The sequence below is a fragment of the Moschus berezovskii genome, chromosome 4 (assembly GCF_049115385.1).
Source record: "Moschus berezovskii isolate FMDL1 chromosome 4, NW_MosBer_1.0, whole genome shotgun sequence".
Taxonomy (NCBI): domain Eukaryota; kingdom Metazoa; phylum Chordata; class Mammalia; order Artiodactyla; family Moschidae; genus Moschus; species Moschus berezovskii.
In genome coordinates this window covers 104,156,911-104,179,326 of record NC_142463.1, presented here as the reverse complement: position 1 = coordinate 104,179,326, position 22,416 = coordinate 104,156,911, and the positions used below count along the sequence as shown (strand labels likewise).

At 39.2% G+C, this 22,416-nt stretch overlaps 1 protein-coding gene across 6 annotated transcripts; it reads right to left on the bottom strand.

Annotated features, from left to right (window-relative positions):
- Positions 1-1,573: 1,573 nt before the first annotated feature.
- On the bottom strand, positions 1,574-21,580 carry PRPF3 (pre-mRNA processing factor 3). 6 transcript variants are annotated; one of them, XM_055402781.2, is made up of 18 exons: positions 21,460-21,513; positions 20,580-20,636; positions 20,194-20,285; positions 19,009-19,199; positions 17,511-17,641; positions 15,409-15,555; positions 14,010-14,093; positions 13,566-13,786; positions 12,085-12,391; positions 11,230-11,396; positions 10,404-10,483; positions 7,692-7,835; positions 6,897-6,996; positions 6,611-6,724; positions 5,427-5,545; positions 5,076-5,159; positions 3,992-4,053; positions 1,574-1,939 (listed from the first exon to the last, which is right to left on the bottom strand). In XM_055402781.2, exons 2-18 carry the CDS (start codon positions 20,586-20,588, stop codon positions 1,793-1,795), a joined length of 2,199 nt encoding a protein of 732 aa, XP_055258756.1. In that variant the 5' UTR covers positions 20,589-20,636; positions 21,460-21,513; the 3' UTR covers positions 1,574-1,792. The 6 variants fall into 6 exon arrangements, with proteins under 6 accessions (XP_055258756.1, XP_055258759.1, XP_055258760.1 ...); XM_055402784.2 differs by lacking the exon at positions 20,580-20,636 and having other exon boundaries at positions 21,460-21,580; XM_055402785.2 differs by lacking the exons at positions 20,194-20,285; positions 20,580-20,636 and having other exon boundaries at positions 21,460-21,579.
- Between the last annotated feature and the right edge of the window lie 836 nt (positions 21,581-22,416).

Genomic DNA, 22,416 nt, shown 5'->3' with positions numbered 1-22,416 from the left:
TCAGTGCTCAATATAGTATAGGATCAGGAAAACTGAAAAAACAAACGAACAAGTAACATCCTGAGACACAGGAGTTAAACACTTACTCAAGACAACAAAGATTAAGTCTCATTATGGGTAGTTTATAAAGAACATAAAACTCTTTTTAGTTCTTCGGCAAACATTTTTGAAGCTGTGTATAAATTATTTACACAATTATTGTAATAAATTGTTATTATAATAAAAGCAAAAGCACTTATTTCTGACGTTTTTTCCTGGATTTGCTTGAGTGAAGAAATATAAAAAATGAGTTCAGTTCTCTAGCTCCTAAGTCACACAGACATAGGCTTTTTTAAGATTTCTTTCTGCTCTGCTGCTGCTAAGTCACTTCAGTCGTGTCCGACTCTGTGCGACCCCACAGACGGAAGCCCACCAGGCTCCCCCGTCCCCAGGATTCTCCCGGCAAGAACACTGGAGTGGGTTGCCATTTCCTTCTCCTAATTTCAGCTGTCTGCATTATGGTTCATCTCTGAAAGGGAGGTTGTTGCTTTTCCTTAAGGTCTTTTGCAGTCCTTTGTCCCTTTCCACCTTTTTTATCCTAGTACTCTCTAACACTGCCTTAAACTCCAACTAGGACCTAAAACATGTAACTTTTCTAACTTTATTTTTTGCTGTGATGCAGGATCTTAGTTCCCTGACCAAGGATCAAACCCACGTCCTTCACATTGGGAGCACAGTCTTAACCACTGGACTGCCAGGGCAATCCCCAAATAACCTCTTTTAAAAGGGTTAATTTGATATCAAAGACTGTTTTAACTTCTGGTCAAGCATTCATTCTCTGACACTATTGCCTAGTAAACTTCATTTAACAGGAAGAAGCTCTAATGGCTCCTGTGTACAATCCATTCTCAGTAAGTATGTACTCAACAGGCAACATGAAATGGAAGGATATTTATGGTAAGAATTTGGACTTCTTTGGACACTTATTCTGACCCAAATACTCCTAAAAACAAACCAAAAACATTAAGTGCTTAACACAACTGCAGCTTGTCAGATTCTTAGGGAGGGAAAAAAAGAAACTACACACTGTCTTTTAGAAAAGGATTGTTTTTTTTTAATTAGTAAAGAGAAGAAATAGGCTAAATTCTCAAATCCTATTTGATTTTACAAACTGACCTATAACATCATCCTTGGACTCTCCCTCTGTGTCTGTTTCACTCACAACACACATTCTCATATATTCACCCATGTGAGGAAGGGATTTCCTGTTAATGCTATTCAGCCAAGACCAGAAGTAATCTGTCAACCTTGTGACTACCCATTGAATGTTAAGAGATAGACATTCCCTCTCCTCTATCCACCTCTTGCTTCTTTACTCTGTTCCAGGAAAATGGTATTGATCACTTTTGCTCCAAGATGAGGTCAGAAGTTTCCATTATCCAATCATTCATCCATTCATTCATTCATTTATATATACATAAATATCAATGACAAAATTTTCTTTTTCCATAGTAATTGCTAGAAGTCTGGAGGAAAGATCACCTGAAGACCCAAACTCTGATACCTATGAGTGTGTGAAAAATATCATACTGACTTTAAAAATAACTCTTTAATCATATTCACATAAGAGGAATAAAGGGCAGCACCAGGCTGACTAGGGAAGGGAGCAAGGAGTTCTCCCTCTGTCCAGATGTCAGCCTGGCACCGTTCTGAGATCACACACACAAGTGGGGCTGGGTCTGGAAGTAGAATAAGGAAGGGAGAGGACTGGAGAGACAAAAGTAAGAGGGGAGAGAAAGGGCTTGCAGTAGTCTCAGTCGGTGGACTCCAACACAGATTCACTCAGCGCAAGGTCCCAGTAGTGCTCAGCCCCATGCTTTTTGAAATGCTCCCGAGCCATGTTCTCTGTAGGGCACTGTTTGAACTTCATCTCCCCAAAGCTCCGGTCTTTGGCTGTACCCTGGAAAAGAGACAAAATGTGTAATCGAAACACTGCAATTTCTAATTTAAATCAGATATAACAGTCCTTTATAAAACCTGGTAACACTGTGTAGCAATGTGTCTAGCTGAAAGTGATTTTATGGTAAAAACAATTCTAACCTCTACCCGCCTGGGTATCTGCTGAGTTCTCATGACTTTCTATGTGTTTGTTTTTTTGATTGAATGCAGGATTTCTGTGCTCTGGTGCCTGGATGGAAGAGCACGTCAGGAAGGACTATGGGAGATGGGATGAACTTGTTTTCCACCAGGCCTCTATGACCTTCAAGGAGAAAGGAGTTAGAGGCTAAAAGGACTCTTTTCATAAGACTTAGTGAAATCTTCATTTGAGCAGGAGGGTTTGGGGCCCAATGACAAAGAATAATACAGGGGTGAGGGGGAGAGAGGAATGGGCATGAGGGGGGCTACTTGCAGACAGCTACAACAGAAAGATACAGTACTCGGTGGAATCATGTTCTCACCAAAGGCTGCAATGTCAGTCACAAATGCAACCTCAAGAGGCTTTTCAGGGACCAGATTCCAAAAAGGAGGCAAGAGCAGAACTTGGCTTGTTTCTGAATCTGAAAGATAATTCCTGAGGACTCTCAGAGATAAATGAAGAGAATTTTAAAGAGATGATGGGGCTGGAATATTAAATATGCAAGTGGGGACTTATGAGACACAGAAACAGTTATTATGGTTATTGTCACCTAATTAGTATGCATAAATTGGAGGAATCTGGGATAAGACAGAAGGACACATGAAAAACAATCAGTAGCAATTACCTATAGCGTGGTCTTAAGGAATCAGGGAGCTGGAAGGGACTATTTCAGTAAGACTGTGTGTGGTTAGAATGTATTCTAATGGGCATTCACTACTTTTGAATTGAAATACTACTTTTTATGGCCACACTTCGGGGCATGCAGGATCTTAGTTCCCTTACCAGGGACTGAACCCATGACCCCTGCAGAAGTTTGGAGTCTTAACCACTGTACCACCAGGGAATTCCCAAAGTACTACTTTTACAATAAAGAACTGGTTCCTAAATATGAACACATTTTAAAACTAGAAGTTACTCATATATTCAACCTAAAAGAATAAAACAAAAAAATTAAATCAACACAAAGTTTGAAAATACTTACAATGTATAAAATGTATTTTGAAGTGGTAATATAAAGGATTACTGAAGTATATCAAGTTAAGAATACAGTTACTGAGGAAAGAAACTTTTAATGCTTCCTGGAGAAATAGGATAATATTTTATACTCCACAAAGGGTGAATGAGCCCTTAGTTCACAACTTGGCCTGAACAAGCATATTCACTCATTTATTCATTCTTCAGAACTAACAGTGGTTCACTAAGAAAATTTTAGGGATGAAAGAATTGTACAACCATAAAAATGTTCCATTTAAACAGTGATTTAGTCACATTTTACGAAGCATCATTACATAATAATTAGGTTTTCCACCAAAAAAAAAAAAAAGCAAGGGAAAATAATATCCACATTTTATAGACAAAGCAACAGTATATTAACTGTTACTTAATTGCCCAGTTGCACAGCTAGTAAATGATACTGCCAACTTAGTCAACTTTATAATCTTTTTTTTTTGGCCATGCCATGCATGATCTTAGTTACCCAGCCAGGGATCAAACCCATGCCTCCTGCATTGGGAGTATAGCATCTTTAACACTGGACCACCAGGGAAGTCCGCAACTTTATACTCTGAAGTCTAGTACTTCTCTCACTATATCCAAAGAAAAATCCTACAATTCATTTCCCTCTTTCCAAGTGTCATATCCATGACTATGAAATAAATAGAAAATTTGTATTCTTGCCACCGGTTTTCCATAGTTTTCCCCAGATGGCATAAACCCATCAGTTTAACTAAAATATAACCAGGAAGGATTTGCTGCCAAATACTTAACAATGAATTCCAAAAAGAAACACAAATTACTTAAGGGATTAGCTATTATTTATAAACAGTCAGGAATTAGCTAAAGTTTTGCCTCACTGTTTAACAGAGGATCACCTACCTCCCAGACTAGTACACATTTGTTGGTTTTCTTCACAGCTTCCTCATCAGATTCCTCATCATCTGGAAAAGACAATATAGCTAAATCTTGCTCTAGACTTAGACTAGACACCAAGATTTAGGTTCCAAACAAACAGTATTCAAATTCTTTTATATATTACCACTTTTTCTCATGTATTGGGATCAAATATCTTCTGTTACTCTTTATTTCCCCCAGTTACACTGAAATCTCCTATCAGGCAGGGACATTAATTAATTCAACAAACATGGATTGAGTACCAACTCTGTGTCAAGAGCTGTGCCAGGTACTGGGAATAAGGAGATAAAAGAACAATAAAAACTTGTCCTAAGCACTTCAGATGCCAAAACAATAGAGTCCATTCTCAAGGAGTTTTTAGTCTAATGAAGATGGGCAGATATACGGAATGAAAATATCTTAGAACACTTGCAAAACAAAATACAGGTCAATTATCATAAAAAGTGTACTTTAAGTACAAAAATACAATAAGGAAGAACAAAAAGTATAAGGCCAAAGTTATGAAAAATAAGGTTCTCTGCACATGGTAAATGCTAACCCAGGTCTTCAAAGAAGGGAAGAGTAAACATTGATGGAAGAATGATGGCCAGAAGGATGTCAAATAGATACATACAAGATAAACCTGGGCAAAAGAAGAGTATACTTTTCTGAATGAAGCAGAGCATTTTTGGTCTAAAAAAATTTTTTTGCCTTCAATCCTTTAAAAAGCTTTTTATCAAAAAACTATACAATATAGACAATGCACATATGAGCGTGCAGCTTGCTGAAAATTCACAAACTAAATATACTCATGTAGTCGGTATCCAGATTCTGGGCTAACAGAGAAACCAGCAAGTAGAAAGGCCTTAAAGAACAGGCAGGAGAATAACTAATATTCATACAGTAAATACCTTATGAATGTCTAAGCATATTTAAAGTCCAAAAGGGTTTTTCTAAAATTTTTGAACATTATCTAGTATTTGCAAGAGTGTTAGAGAGAGGGAATAGATGAATGGACTGAGTACCATCTCACCCGCCTCCCACTTAATCCCTTCTAACCCCCATTCACCATCTCCCTTTGTGTTAGATGTCTGTTCATCCCACTTTATCCGATGCAGCATGAGACGCTTAAATTTCTTCTGGGCCTTGGGGCCTAGAAACAGAGAAGAATTTTGCCAGAGTTGTGGAAGACAATGGGGTAGAAGGAACCTCTGAGCTCACTCAACGCTCAGACATTAATATGGTAGTTGAAGCAATCCCAGGAACCACATCTTAGGTTCTTCTACTTCAATAAATAAAGAAACAGAGGCCCAAGAAATTTAACACAGGTAAGACTCTAAAATACCATCGTTTTTCTCATTTCTCCCCACCATGCTAATCACTTCAAGGCCTAGGGTTGCCTCAAGTTTTTCAGACTCACCCCCTTCCACTACTACCACGTTGACATCCTTGTGCAGTACCACCACCCCTGTCAGGTACAGCTGCCCAGCATTGGCCTCAATCTTGAACTTCTTGGCTGGGTTGCTCAAATTTCGAACTCTGGAGAAGGGAAAGTTTAGTTATGGGTTTCATTTTAGCATCAGTAGCTGACTGAATGGAATGGCAAATAAAGATGGATCCAAAATAGTTTTCTTTCTAAAAACAAAGGCATTTGGAGTAGGCAAATATACTAATGCTTAAAAGGTAGAATTGATGAATCTAGAAGTGTTTCTACTGTCTTAAACTTCTTCAAAGTCTAGCACAGTACACTTTACAACAAGTAGCAGGTAACCAAAATTTACTCTAAGAATGAAGGAGAGCTATTAACCATCATCCAAAAATATTTATATGCTTGGTTATTCTTGACAATATAAAGATGAACAAATTCTTAGCCCTCTAGATGCTTATAATGTAAAGTAGTCACAATGCTTTGCATGAAAATTTCTAGAAGAATACATGAAAAACTGTTAGTGACAATTACCCATAGTGAGTGGTCCTGACGATCAGAGAATAGGAAGGGGACTTTTTCAGTAAGTGTCCTTCTGTATTGCTAGAATGTTTTTTATCTTAGTAAGCATTCACTACTTTTACAATAATGTACCATTTCTATAATAAAGAACTAGTTGCTAAACATGAGCACATCTAAATAAAAGACATATATATACTTGACATAAAAGAGTAAAATGAAAACATTAAATCAACACAAACAGTAGAAAATAATTACAACATATAAAGTCCATTTTGGAGTGGAAATAAAAGGATTACTGCAATACATTAGGATAAGGATACAGTTAACTGAGGAAAAAAACTTTTAATGTTTCCTAGAAAAACAGTATTTTATGTTTCATAAAGAACTAATGAGCCTTAGTTCACATCTTGACCTGAACAAGCATATTCACATTCATTCTTCAGAACTAATATTAGTTCATTAAGACCTCAGAGATAGAAGAGTAAGTTTTTAACCCTCATCACTGTGAAAGATCTACTAGCTCTTGATGTATACCAGGATCATTAAAAAGAGTAGACTTGATGTTAGGTATGCTTTATACCAGTGATTCTGCCTTGAGCACTTGGAAAATGTTTTGATATTTCTAAGGGAAAGGCTGGCCCAGTCTGGACACCTACCTATATACAGATATGTGTACCCCCTGTGAAATGTCTTCTTTAAGCTTTTTAATTTTCTTGACCTTTCTCTGTTCTGCTGTAAGTTTTCGGGCAGCATTGGCCTCTTCATGCGCTCTGTCGTGACAGGAAGGACATCCACAAGTGAGAAAGGCATTGAAGATCAGAAGCAGGGCTGAGGGAAAGAGAGAGCAACGGAGAACTCTCCCCTCCCTCCAAATATGGATCCCCCAGAAGAGTTTGGGAAAGGTACTTGCCCTGGGTTTCCACCCAATCCCATGGCACTTACTTCTGTCTTTTTGCCATCTGAGCTCTGACATGGGCTTCTACCTTCGTGGGGTCTTGAACAGCTTCTGTTCCTAATACTCGCATCAAATTTGAAATTCTCACTGCAGTGAAGAGATGACAGAGATCAGTCTCCTAAGTCGCCACTCCAGCTAGGGTAATCTGGCAATCTCTTCCTACTAATTCATACTGTTCACCTATTTCAAATCTTCTCAAAACTCACTTCCTCCAAATACTTCTACCTTGAAAGCCTAATTAATTCAGCATTTGCAGGAGGTCAATTAATCTCAATAATTGGTATACATTTACTCATGCTGCTGGAAAATTTGTGAAAGAAAACAAACTTAATTTTGTTGGCATTTTTCACTTTCACTGCAGCATTTAGTGAAATACACATAACAGTGCTCACTAAAAATACTACTAACTGATACTGGAAACTACAGAAGTGAGGTTTTTTAAACTGCATTTTCATTTTTTAAACATTTAAGAATTATGTGTACAACAACTCTGTGCGAATACTTCAACCACTATCTCCACAAACTTCAAGACTATTATTCTTCCAAGAAGGTGAGAATGTTATATGGTCAATATTACTTAAGAAAAAGGCTTAAATGACCTCTACAATGACTATGTTGACCTGATTTAATAAAGAAAGATAGTAGAAAATTTGGAAAAGGACAAACCAATGAATGATTCTGAGAAACAAAAAGCATTCAAATATAGAGAGATACTAAAGATCCTCTAGAATGACAGGAAGAAAAACTTGCCACCCTTTCTTCCCTGCCTCTAAGATCTGTACCTTTGGGTTCTGGAGGAGGCATCAGGCCCAGCCTGACTTTCTCTTGTAGCTCCTTCTGTGCTTCCCTCCTTGTTTGCCTTCGAAGTTTCTTCTGTTCCTTCTTGGTCAGATATACTCCAAGAGTAACTGGTGTGTCATTGTCAACTGTCAGGTAGAGAAATGAATATACCAAAGCAATAAGCATATTACAGGGATATAGATGAATATCAATCACATTAAAAAGAACTTTATAGCAACACAGATGGACCTAAAGACTGTCAGACTGAGTGAAGTAAGTCAGACAGATAAAGACAAATATATAATGCTTACTTGTGGAACCTAAAAAAAAAGTATAAATGAACTTATCTTTTAATAAAACAGAAATAGTTACAGCCATTAAAAACAAACTTAAGGCTACAGGGAGAGGGATAAATTAGAGGACTGGGATTGACATATACCCATTACTATATATAAAGTAACTAGGAAGGATCTACTACACAGCACAGGAAACTCAATACTCTATAATGGCCTATATGAGAAAAGAATCTAAAACAGAGTGGGTTTATGTATAAATGATATACTGTGCTGTACACCTGAAACTAATACAACATTGTAAATCAACTATGTCCCAATAAAAATTTTTTTTTAAAAAAGGACCTTTATCTTGTTTTTAGTTATTTTTAGGTCATGATAGTAGTATTACGGTTATGTTTTTATTAAGTATTCTTTGAACTTCCCTGGTAGTACAGTGTCTAGGACTCTGTGCTCCCAATTCAGGGGGCCTGGGTTCAATCCCTGGTCAGGAAACTAGATTTCACATGGTTCAACTAAGAGTTTGCATGCCGCAACTAAGACCTGGTGCAGCCAAACAAATAAATAAATACTTAAAAAAAGAAAAGGAATAAAAAGTATTCTTATCTTTCATGAGTCATGTTCTAACTTGTTTTTCTTTAAGCAACTGAACCCTTTAATAAACTGAAATGTGGCTGATATCAAAAAAAAGATTAGAGCTGCTCTGACTGCTCTGTGTGAAGATTTGGGGTAGGCAGAGGGTATCCAGAATCCCATCTGGATCCTACCTACTAAACCTCAAGGTGTCTATGGAATCCAACTTGAAAACCACTGGCCAAGATGATGAAATTTCTAATTCAAGAGTTACAGGGATTGGGAAAAATCCTCTGGCCTCCCAAGTCAGATTTATTCAATTTATTAAAACAAACAAAACCCCCTACATTCTTCTAATGATTCACACTGAAGACAACTAAATAGATTCTGATTAAGTACAATTCAGTGGTTATTACCTTTTTATTATCTCAAAGTCTCAATCTATTTTTCTGAATTTATTAGAGATCCTGATAAGCAAATTTACTGAGTAAAAACTAACCTCTGTTCATCTCAAATCTAATGAAAGTGTTAGCATCTTCTGTGATCACTTGAAAAAGGAATGTCAGTTAGTGTTATCTCTACATACGAGGAAATTCTGTATTGTAAGTGATTTATCCAGGGGTTTCAGGTACAACTAAAACCCATTTCCTCTGACTAAGCCAACAGACTTTCAATACAAAACAGATAAAGAGAAAGGCTGAAGACAAGGCAGACTGAAGATGGCAAGGGTTTAATGGTGGTGTGCTAGACTAGAGTTGGGAGTCAACACTGTTGCAAAAGCCCAATTTGAAATACAGATATACATCAGTGAGGCCATCTCTAGTTTAGACCTCAATGCTCTATAATAGCTGCACTGTCCAATACTGTAGGCACTAGCCACATGTACCATTTAAATTTAAATTTAAATGGAAAAAAATTAAAAAAATCAGTCCCTCAGCTATATTAGTGCAACTCAGTTTCCAAGTTCTCAGTAGTCATGTGTGAATAGCAGCTTTAGTACAGACAGCCCAGACAGAGATTACATCCATTATCACATAAATTCCTATGGGCTAATAGGAACTCAAAAAGCCTCTTGATGAAAGTGAAAGAGGAGAGTAAAAAGTTTGGCTTGAAGCTCAACATTCAGAAAATGAAGATCATGACATCTGGTCCCATCACTTCATGGGAAATAGATGGGGAAACAGTGGAAACAGTGTCAGACTTGATTTTTGGGGGCTGCAAAATCACTACAGATGCTGATTGCAGCCAGGAAATTAAAAGACGCTTACTCCTTGGAAGGAAAGTTATGACCAACCTAGATAGCTTATTAAAAAGCAGAGACATTACTTTGCCAACAAAGGTCTGTCTAGTCAAGGCTACGGTTTGTCCAGTGGTCATGTATGGATGTGACAGATGGACTGTGAAGAAAGCTGATGGCCAAAGAATTGATGCTTTTGAACTGTGGTGCTGGAGAAGACTCTTGAGAGTCCCTTGGACTGCAAGGAGATCCAACCAGTCCATTCTAAAGGAGATCAGTCAGTCCTGGGTGTTCATTGGAAGGACTGATGCTAAAGCTGAAACTCCAATACTTTGGCCACCTCCTGCGTCGAGTTGACTCACTGGAAAAGAGTCTGATGCTAGGAAGGATTGGGGGCGGGAGGAGAAGGGGACGACAGAGAATGAGATGGCTGGATGGCATCACTGACTCGATGGACATGAGTTTGAGTGAACTCCGGGAGTTGGTGATGGACAGGGAGGCCTGGCATGCTGTGATTCATGGGGTCGCAAAGAGTCGGACACGACTGAGCGACTGAACTGAACTGAACTGAATACTTCTCTAGAGCTTTGACTGAGTAATCTCTACATTACCTGGAGGGTTGAGCTGGGCTGGATGTTCAACAAGATTTGTGATTCCAAAATAATCTTCTCTCTTGGGATTTTCCTCTGTACTAAAATTGGAGGAAGAAGGGAAAACAGGATATGTGGGTAGAGACGATTCCAAGAGAGAGGCAATCTCAGAAACACAATGAAAAAATTCACTCTCCATAGTGCATTCTAGTACTTTTTAAAAGTATCTGCATATTTATGTATACAATTAGATTACATATAATTTTCAAGATGAGAAAATGGCCCCAAGAAGGCTGGATGCACTCTCTACACCAGTCATTCTCAACCTTTTTTTTCAACCCTAACACACTTAACAGATATCACATTCTGTCATTAGTAACAATAATTCTCTGGGACGGTGGTTGACAAACGAGGCATATGGAAAGGCTGAGACACAGTCTCCTTAAGTCATGTATCAGAATAATGGAGCAGATATGATTAAACCTCTCTGAATGTTTCTTACATACTTTATTTATCATTCTCTCCCTCATCAACCAAGAATCCTTTCTCTATTCTAGAACTGGATCTTTAAGAAATGTAAACCTCTAAGAAGGTAATTAAGAAAACGAATAGGCTGAAAACACTAACAATGTATAACAAAGCAAGCAGAAAATATTTGTGTCCAATCCTCCTAAGCTGATTGACCCAAAAAACTAAAAACAACCCATAGAACATGTTCTTTATAATTATATGAGCTTATATATGGTTATCTACTTGCCTTAGATTTAAAATTTTTACTTAATGCATGAGTACCATCTTTCCCATTAAAACTCTAGCCTTATTAAAAGGTATTAACCAACAAACTCACAGGTCAAAGCCATTGGGGATGATGTAAGAGTCCCACCACTCAATTTCAGGGATGTCGCCTTCCTTCAATTCCTTCTTAGGAGCAATGAGGGCCAGTCTAGTTGAAGTATGAATGCCTGTTTTTCGAGCAGCCTGTGAGATCTCTGCCTGCAGCTTCTCTAGTTGAGCCTAAAGACAAGGTAAGATAAGAAGATAAACTGGAATCAAAGAAAACAGGGAAGTAGTAGAATCCCAAATCTTAAAACACTCCCTTGTTGAACTCTTTACATCTAACACAACAAATTCAGATTTTCTGAAAGCTAAGAAAAAAGAGTTCTGCTTTACTTTATTTATTACTTGGTTGATTTCCATATATTTGGCTCTCAACATCACCCCTCTATCCCAGTGTGTGCCTGCAGCAAATATGCAGAAATGGAATTTTATGGAAAACTTCTGAGAGGATGAAAACAAGAAGGTAAAAGTCATTGAACTATTGGATAGTCAATTACATTGGATAGTCAATTAAACTATCCAGGAATGTGGATTGTCTGCAGCAAATTTTAACAGCAGGCTAGCTTTCCTCAGATGTCCTGAGGTTTCTGAACAGTTTCCCTCCACTGATCATTGTATGTAGAGAATTTTCCAATTCAATTTCCTTTTTACCTAAGTAGAATGTCAGTAACTGAGAAATCACTAAAAATCAAGTATTCCAGGAATAAATACAGTATTTTAAAAATTACTCATTGCTTTACTACTTATTTATCTAATTGCCAAAAACATAGAGAATTAAGTTGACAGTATTTCAGGATTATATTCAGTTTCCTTTGTCACCTTCCTAACTTCTTCAAATTTCTAGATTTTATTCTAAGCCAGATACCTTTGTCCGTAATCGTTGGGCAATCTTTTCAAATTTGCCCTTGTCGTGGAATTTAAAAGTGCGTCTCTGGCGCTGGGAAGGGGCAATTGAGACTCGTGGATCAAAAAAGGTATTAGATTCCATGTCTTCTGATGGCTTTTCTTTTAGCTGTTGCTTGAATTGTTCCCTCTTCACAGCCCGAATATTGGCCTTCAGAGTAGGCATTCTGTGTGTCAGCTCAATTTCCTTGCCTGTTGCATCTACAGTTCGACCTTGTTCATCAAGAATCAGTGGTGTAGGTTTAGTTTGATCTTTCAACTCCACCTTCCTGAAAAATAGCCCAAAAGAGGAATAAATCCCATATAAAACAATAAGCAAACAAACAGACAAAAAAATACAAACAAATCAAAATCCACCAGAGAAAATCAGGTTACAAAATTCTAAGGAATATAAACCCATCAATGAATAACATCTTGACTGAATATATGAAGCTGGACAGTTGAGTATGGAGTAGAATCAGATGAAATGAACTTACAAATTACAATGGCAAGAAGTTGGAATCCTATCATTCTTTACTCCTAAATTCTTGAGTCAGGGAATGGCAAATCAATTGAGGTGCTAAAAATAAAGCCTATCACCTTTACCCAGTTGCAGAGAACTCTCAGATCTGGTCTTACTCAATGTGGTTTAATGGAAATACCTCTTGAGTTAGGAACCAGGAGACCTGATCCTATTCCTAGCTCCAATATTGGAGGTATAATCTTAATTTTAGTTCTACCGATCGTAAAAAGAAGATCATTAAACTCTGCAACAAGGAAACCAAGAAAATAAATTCAATTGGTATTTACTGAACATATGTAAGAAATATGAAACTAAGAAATGATTTCAGTTTCTTGGAAGAAGAGGATCAGTAACACTCAAAGATATTTATTGCTTCTCAAGCATCAGGGTCTTTTCCAATGAGACAACTCTTCACATGAGGTGGCCAAAGTATTGGAGTTTCAGTTTCAGCATCAGTCCTTCCAATGAGCACCCCGGACTAATCTCCTTTAGGATGGACTGGTTGGATCTCCATGCAGTCCAACGGATTCTCAAGAGTCTTCTTCAACACCACAGTTCAAAAGCATCAACTCTTCGGCGCTCAGCCTTCTTCACAGTCCAACTCTCACATCTATACATGACCACTGGAAAAACCATAGCCTTGGACTGATGCTGAAGCTGAAACTCCAACACTTTGGCCACCTCATGCAAAGAGTTGACTCACTGGAAAAGACCCTGATGCTGGGAGGGATTGGGGACAGGAAGAGAAGGGGACGACAGAGGATGAGATGGCTGGATGACATCACCGACTTGATGGACATGAGTTTGGGTAAACTTTGGGAGTTGGTGATGAACAGGGAGGCCTGGCGTGCTGCAATTCACGGGGTCGCAAAGAGTCGGACACAACTGAGTGACTGAACTGAACCTTCATAAAAAACGAGTTCCATGAAATAGACACTCACGGGGGAGCAATGCCCATAGCATGGAGATTGGCCAGGCCCACCATGTTGGCATTGCCGATGAGCCCTGGCTTTAGTGCCAGCTGGGCTTGGATGCGGGCTTGTAGTTCAGCTGCTTTCCTTGCCTTCTCAATGGCATCATTCATGAAAGTGGCCGCCTGGGAGGGCTGAATAGTGTTGCCAATTGGAAGTCGCTCTGGTTGGGAGGATGAAGGAGTCTTTGGCTGTGAGATAGAGAAAAAGAAATCAGAATCAGAAAAAATTAACATAGGTAACCAGATCTCTCTCTTTTACAGGTACACACACACACACACACGGAGTGGTGGACTGTGGTAAATTGAGGGTGGACCATGCAGTCATTTTCTGGACTCTCATTTGAGCGGGTGGCAAGAAATTCTGTGTTTAACAGTCTTCTTTTCAGAGAAACCTGAAAAGAGGTTACAATACCTGAGGTGTAGGTGGGCTAATGAAGCTCAGTTGCTTTTTCCTTTCCTCAATTTGCCGTGTTGCTGCCTCCATCATCTGTTTGATCTGCTCTCAGTGGGGTAAAAAGTTGAAAAACAGTTAATACCTCTTTTTTATTTTTCCCATACAGGTTCCTAAACTCAAAGGGCTTTTAGGTCTAGAGAAACTAGTATTTTTTGAATGATCCCATCATATTCTGCCTGTACCGTAAGTTAGCAAATTTAGTAAAGATAAGCTTACACAGTTGATCTCTGGAATTTTTCAACCTATCTTCCCAAGGCAGGACTGGCATGTTAAGTAGTAACACAGCTTGATGAGTAAGACTCTGGAGTCAGGGAAACCTGAGTTTGAATCTTAACTCTGCCATATAATGCCTGTGTGACCTTGAACATGGTATTTAATTCTTAAATCTGCAAGTGTCTAAAAGGAGTAAAAACAGTACCTACCTTACAGGGTAACTGTGAACATTTAAATAACGCATGCAAAACTAATAGAATCCATAACATTATTATACTTAAAAAAAAAAAACACAAAACACTATTGGTCCTTGAGTTCCTAGTCTGGGTAACCAGAGTCCACAATGTAGACTTGCTTCTTATTCTCCATAAATCCCTTCCTCTGTCCTAAGGAAATTCAGAAAAATAAGCTTTGAGAACATGATCAAGTAACTCTTCTCGAATTTTCCAGAAGAGTCTGCTGTCAAGGTGCTTCAAGGTTATTTTTTAAAATTTATTTTTAACAATTTCTTAAATAGTGACAGATTTACATAGTTTAAAATGCAAAAAGTACAAAAAGTATACTCTGAAAATATTTACTATTTATATGCTATCAGAATTTTTAAACAATGCCCATTTTAAATACACAGATAATCTCTATTAAAAAAATACCAAGTCAATCTGAAATTATTTAAGTGGATTAAGCTTTCTGCATTATATTATTTGGAAATTCTTCTCTGCCATCATGCTGAGTTCTATTATTTCAATAATTTTCTTAATGACACAGTGAGGTAGATATCTGAGCAAATGATGTATGTAACACACCTTCCTTGCCACATAATAAGTGCTCAAAATGCTATTTCAATAGCCTTCAGCTGGGCTGTTGTTGTTGTTCAGTCACTAAGTCATGTCTGACTCTGTGACCCCATGTACTGTAGCCCACCAGGATCCTCTGTCCATGAGATTATTCTGGCACAAATACTGGAGTGGGTTGCCATTTCCTTCTCCATTCAACTGGAATCTCTCCTGGTTAAACCAAGAAATGATGAAACATAAAGCAGAAAATTTCCCCAATGCTAACTTTTAGTTTAAATTAAGGACACAATAAATCCATCTCTTTCTTCTTCAACTCTCAAAACCACCGCTTCCAGTTCTTAACTACTAACCTGGAGCTTAGTCAGCATGCCAGGACTCTCTGAGGGAGGCCCAGGGATCACTTCTGGCTCCTCTTCTACCTCCTCAAAACGGGGTATCCGTCGCTTCTTTACTCCTGATGATTCCTTGGAGATCTCAGAGTCATCACCAAACACTTCCTAAGGGAACCCAAGGTGAAAGAAGAGTTGTATCCCTGCCCATGGGAGAAGGGAAGAACAATTCTAGTCCTTATCAGTATTCTGTGGCTTTTCCCAGAGTCTTCTGTACCCTCCACCAAATGGACCATCTCACCCATCTCAACTTCATTATTTTCCTACTCCAGTCAAACAAATTTCATCCCCATATTCTTATAAATGTTCCCATCCCAAGGTCTTTGCAAATCTTACTGCCCACATTTGTAATTATCTCCCTCAACTTTTCCCCCAATCCAAACCCTGCCTAAAACTCACCTCCTCCAGGAAGTTTTCCTCATTAATAATCTCATCCCACTCTGATCAAACTGTTGCTTCACATCCTTTTAGCACTTAAGAACTTGGTTCATACTAGGTAAAATTACATTGTTGATATTTGCTTGCCAAGTGTTAAGTCTTTCAATGTCACTATGTACTTTCTCCCAACTAGCATCTAAGCTCTTCCAGGATAGGGGTTTTCTCTCTTCTTCAATATTCCCCAATAACACTTTGTTCTCATCTAACAATGGGAACTCAAATATGTTGACTAATTTGCAGGATGAACTTAATAGGACCAAGAGTGGCCAACTGGAAGGGACAATGGGAAAAAGCAAATGTACACACCGGTGGTAGGCTTTGGGTGACATCCCCTCTTCACTAGGAGGGCTCGTGTTTTGCAAGGACATATCCTCGGCCAGGGGCGAGCGCTTCCTGGAACTCCTACAGTTCAAGAAAAAGGACTCTCCCATAATATATTGTGTGGGATGGGGACTGAATGGACCAAAATGGGACCCAACTCCCAAGGCTATCTAGATTTCCTTCAAGAAACCATTTTTATTAATCCCACCCAATGTAGTCACTTTATTTGTAGTAAGCCCTCAGCACTTATACAGTAGCATGTCCTACCAAAAACAGAATCTTCACTCTATAGATCTGTGAATTTCTCCTTAAGTGTAACAGAATTCAACTAAGTCTGAAACTTTATAGTCAACCTTAAAATTTCCATGAAAACTGCTACTTGGATTTTATAATTTTTGTGACTGTATTTTGTTCAGCCCTCCCATGCCCAAACCCTTGAGCTGCAAATTCCTTTAAGGCAAGGACTATCTTTCATTCCTCTGATCACCCTGCAAAACCCTAAACACAAACAGCACGCAAATCTCTATTTCTCTTGGTTCCACAGCCTGGTCAGGGTGTGAACAGACACTGCTTATTCACTCTTGTGCCTCAGGAAAAGCAAAAGGATAGCCAAGGAATCAAAAGCACTTTAGAAGGTTTGATGGAAGTCACAGAAAAGATTTTAAGAGACAAAGAAAAGAGATAAATCAGCTGCTTGACACTGTTAATACTGAAAGAGACCACGACCAATCAGCAGCTACCAGACAAAAAGTGCAGAAAGTAAGGGAGTAATGATGGTCCCTTTAAGTATTCCACTCATGGGGCCAGGTGACCGGCAATATGCTATACAGCAAAGAGTAGGCTCTCAAGACATAAGGTAAAAAATGAGTTCTTAGGTATCCCATCTACAAGTCATTGCAGAGAAATATCTGAAAAGCAGAAACAATGGGGTCTATAGCAGTGAAGTCACATTCTGAAGCAATCTATTAGGCCTCAAGTAAATCAAAGCATAAAATCTTAAAGTAATCAATTTATTTATTTTTTTAAAAAGGAGATTTAAGGAAACATAAGAACCCAAACTCCTAACTATATATAAAAAAGGACAAAGCAACCAACTGTTTTCTTGGAACATTTTAACCCATGAACTTAAGACAGTTCATCCCCATAAGATGGTGATAATACAAATTCACCCCTTCTACATCTATGTCTAAGTACCTGTCTTAAATATCAGGTATTCTAATAATGGATATTAAAGTGTGAGCCAAGTAAGCTCAGCAACTTTGTTACCATTCAAAACACTCATCAGATAGTTAACTGTAACCTACCTTTAGCTCTCGTTTCCTGCTCCGGTCACTGCTAGACTTGGAATGCCTAGAGCTTCGGCCTTCCTCCACAGCTTCAAAAAGTTTGTCCACAAATCGGAGAGTAGAATCATCAAGAAAAGGTTTCAGATGGTCTGACAGGAAAAAAAGAGGTGGCAGGGTTGAAAAGGTAAGAGTATTTCGTCCAGATACCAACACTGGAATTTTATGCCTAGGAGGGAAGGAAATGCTTTCTTAAGTTTTTTGTAGGATTCTCATAAATTCTCTTACACTGAATGATTTTGCCTCATGAGATAAAAATACAGTTTTAACTTTTTGGAGAAGGAAGTAGCAGAGCCAGAGCAACCTGTTTACATTGAGCATCAAAGTTTAGGATGAATAACCACTATAACTTTTCCTAAACTGCAAGCTGGAGGAGAATACCATTAACAAAATCTACCGCCTTCAACTTTTAAAATGCATTTTATAGAGACTTCTATATGTTTAAATGTTGACCTGAATATACACATCTGACTTTAGCATATTTCCTAAGTAAATATAATTTAGGTAACTCAGTGCAGCGGTCAAAGGAAATCAGTCTGAGATTCAAAATATGACACAAATAATATTAAAAAAAAAGAAAAATTAATTATTTAGGCTATTTCCATTATAATGGAGAGTGAAAAAGCCACCTTAAAACTAAATATTAAAAAAAAACTAAGAGAATGGCATCTGGCCGCATCATTTCACAGCAAATAGAAGGGGAAAAGGTAGAAGCAGTGATAGATTTCCTCTTCCTGGGCTCTAAAATCACTGCAGATGGTGACTGCAGCCATGAAATTAAAAATCATTTGCTTCTTGGCAGGAAGGCTACAGCAAATCTAGACAGTGTGTTAAAAAGCAAAGACATCACTTTGCTGACAAAGGTCCATATAGTCAAGGCTATGGTCTTTCCAGCAGTCATGTACGGTTGTTGAGAGTCGGACCATAAAGAAGGCAGAGAGCTGAAGAATTGATGTTTTCGAACTGTGGTGCTGGAGAAGATTCTTGAAAGTCCCTTGGCCAGCAAGGAGATCAAACTAGTCAATCTTAAAGGAAATCAATCCTGAGTATTTTATTTAGGATTCATGCTAAAGCCGAAGCTCCAATACCCTGGCCACCTAATGGGAACAGCCGACTCACTGGAAAAGACCCTGATGCTGGGAAAGATTGAAGGCAGAAGGAGAAGATGCCAACAGAGGATGAGACGGTTGGATGGCATCACCAATGTAATGGACATGAACTTGGGTAAACTCCAGGAGATGGTGAGGGATAGGGAAGCCTGGCGTGCTATAGTCCATGGGGTTACGAAGAGTTGGACACAACCTGGCGACTCAACAACAATTATAATGCAAGAGAAAATAAAATGTGGCCTGACCTTTTTTCAGATGCTCCTAACACAGAGAATTTTGGGCAAGTTCAAAGTAGCGTTTGCAGTCATCCAACATGTTAAGCCAAAAGATTCAGAAAAATTCATACATACCAGCTGCTTTCTTCTTGTCCATGCCCTTCCCCACACAGTTCAGTGCTGCTGTGACCACTGTGGGCTCTGAGAAACCCAGCACCCTCTTCACTGTCTTCTCTATCCATGGTTTCAGTTCATCCAGCTCCCTCTTAGATAGCGCCATTCTTTGGGAAAAGGAGGATAGCTCAAAACAGGATTCAATACTGCACCTAAAAAGAAATCAGTAAAGTTAGAGGACAGGAAAAGACTAAAATGACCCCAGGCAATGATTAGTATATCAGGAATGTTTTCCCCACTGCTATTCTCAATCCTGGGCAAGTTCCTCTAACTTCATTTCAAGCCAAATACTTTCAACTTATACTTCAAAACAGAAAGAACTACATTCTGTTTGATTTTTAACCCTAACTCAGTAATATCATCAGCTATAATGAAATCTGTGGAATAAACAAACAATCTCTGGGAAGAACCTAGTCTGAGAAATGAGTTCTAGCTTCTTTTCTGATTATCATATTCAACAAGGACTGTCAAACATATAACATGAAAACAAGACTGAAAAAGCCCACTCACAGGCCAAATTTTCTATTCTTCCCTACTTCGAGGCAGGCATTCCTTAACCCAGGGCTTCTTTTAAGGGACAAAACAAGAGACGGTTTATCCGGGTTACATCTTACATTAAAGCTCCTAATCCTCAAGACTGTTCTGTCACACTTCTCTGTATTCATTGTCATCCCAGTGGGAATTCTGTACCCAGATCCTTTTCTCTTTTGTTCGACAGGGTCTCTGTCATAAGTAACCCTTCAGTTCAGAAAACGTTACCCTCATGCACTGTGGTGACCTGAATAGGAAGGAAGTCCAAAAGGGAGGGGATATATGTATATGTATGGCTGATTCATTCTAATGTACAGGAGAAACTAATACATTGTAAAGCAACTATACTCCAATAAAAATTAATTTTAAAAAAGATTACCCTCATTTTGGATGTACTCTTTTTTCACCTTTATTCTACTTTTTAGCTTAATAGAGAAACCATCATACAAGACTCTACAAGTCTGTTAGTTAATACAAATTAATACAATTCTTAAACTTTATTCATGTTTACAGTCTTACCTCCTACTGAAATCTCAAAACTCTACATGAGCAGAAAGAAAATTTTATTTCCATAATTTTCTCCATATTGTCTAAAAGACAATAAATTAGACTGACCTCAATTCCAAGTTAACCTCCTCCCAGAAGTGCCACACATCAGGGTTCGATCTGGGTGTCAATTTTTCAAGATGTTTTAAGACATCTTTTCCCTAAAAGGTACAGCTTGATTAACTTCTACATTGTTGGCAGGTTTATCTTCTAGAAGACCTACTGCTAAACAGTGTATGTAATTTTAGTATAACCATATGAAACTAGTAGCTTAAAGTCATGAAACGAGAGGTGAAGTATTTTGTGCCTCAGTGACATGTAATATGAATAAATCTGCAGTGGCTTTATTTACCCATCAGGAGATAGCAGTATAGCCTATCAATCTCAACATGTTAACTGTGCATTGCTCAAAAGAAGCATATTCAGACACCATAGAGTGAAGAGCTCACACGCACCTCTACCATTTACCAGCCTTCTGACAAGTAATTCCTCTGAGCCTCAGTTCACTCATCCTACAAAATGAGGACAACTGTCATTCTTATAAGGCACTTAATTCATTCAATAAATATTTACTGCAAACCTATTAAGTTTCAGGCAGCCTACTGAGTGCTGAGGATACACACAACGGTGAACAAGGCAGACAGGAATTCTTGCCTTAATAGAACTTATATTCCACTGGAACTGAATCACAGGCTAGAAAGGGTAAACAATTTGAAAATCCAGAGCTACAAATGGGGTATCACTTTACTAGATGAAATGTGTGCCCAGGCACTATACTAACAAATGTACACAACTTCAACCCATTCCTCCATAAGACAACGTGCAAACTAAACAGCCAACAGGCAAAATAAAAGTTCCAAACAGTAACGAGCTTTGTCACTAATCAATTGTTCAACAGTGACTGCGTGGGGCAGGGGTGGGGTGTGGTTCCGTTGTGGAAGGAGAGGAAGGCAGAATCATCTCTGAATGAGCAGGGAACAGAATTTAATCTTCTGAAGGATTTCCTTTCTCTGTGTTCTTTGCTACAAGTCGAATTTCATCCCTGAAACTCCCACTCGTTGCTTTTTCGCTCTTTCCGTCTCTCTGACCAGCTCCCTACTCACCTCTTCTCCCCCAACTCCTCATCTCAGTGCTAGACCCTCAGCTCGTCCCTTTCCCGCCCCCGCCCTTTCCCTCTCATCCACCTCATTCCAACCCGATCTCCCACAGAACCTTGTTCTTTTCTCAGCTTCCTTTCCGCTGAACCTTCCCGCCTCTGTCCTTCTCTCGAACTGAACCCTACCCCAAACACCAGGACAACAGGATACCCTCTCCGGGCCCCGGGCCACTACTCACCTCACAAACTTCAGCCCCTGAGACGGAGCCCGAACGTTACACCGGAACCGGAAACCCTCTGGCCGCCCTCTGGCCTGCCGTCGCTACCACCACTGCCGCCGCCACGCCGCGGTCCCACAACGCGTGACGAGGGAGGGTGGGGCGCCGGCTCGCGCAGCCGTAGTGGCTACTTTCCCCCGAGAGAGGGAGCGCATGCGTAGCGGAGCCCTAAAGTTTTACGTTTGCTAGTTCCTCGCCTCATCGGTTTCCCCAGGTAAAGGTGTGCAACGTTAGTGTTACCTGAAGCATAAACTGGGCTGCCTGTAGTATTCCTCGGTGCAGTTCAGTTCAGTCGCTCAGTCGTGTCCGACTCTTTGCGACTCCATGAATCGCAGCACGCCAGGCCTCCCTGTCCATCACCAACTCCCGGAGTTCATTCAAACTCATGTCCACAGAGTCGGTGATGCCATCCAGCCATCTCATTCTCTGTCGTCCCCTTCTCCTGCCCCCAATCCCTCCCAGCATCAGAGTCTTTTCCAGTGAGTCAACTCTTCGCATGAGGTGGCCAAAGTATTGCAGTTTCAGCTTTAGCATCAGTCCTTCCAATGAACACCCAGGACCGATCTCCTTTAGAATGGACTGGTTGGATCTCCTTGCAGTCCAAGGGACTCTCAAGAGCCTTCTGCAACACCACAGTTCAAAAGCATTAATTCTTCTGTGCTCAGTTTTTTTTTATAGTCCAACTCCCACATCCATACCTGAATACTGGAAAAACCATGGCTTTGACTAGACGGACCTTTGTAGGGAAAGTAATGTCTCTGCTTTTTAATATGCTGTCTAGGTCTGTCATAGCTTTTCTTTCAAGGAGCAAGTGTCTTTTACTTTCATGGGTGCAGTCACCATCAGCAGTGGTTTCGGAGCCCAAGAAAATAAAGTCCCTCGCTGTTTCCATTGTTTCCCTATCTATTTGACATCTAC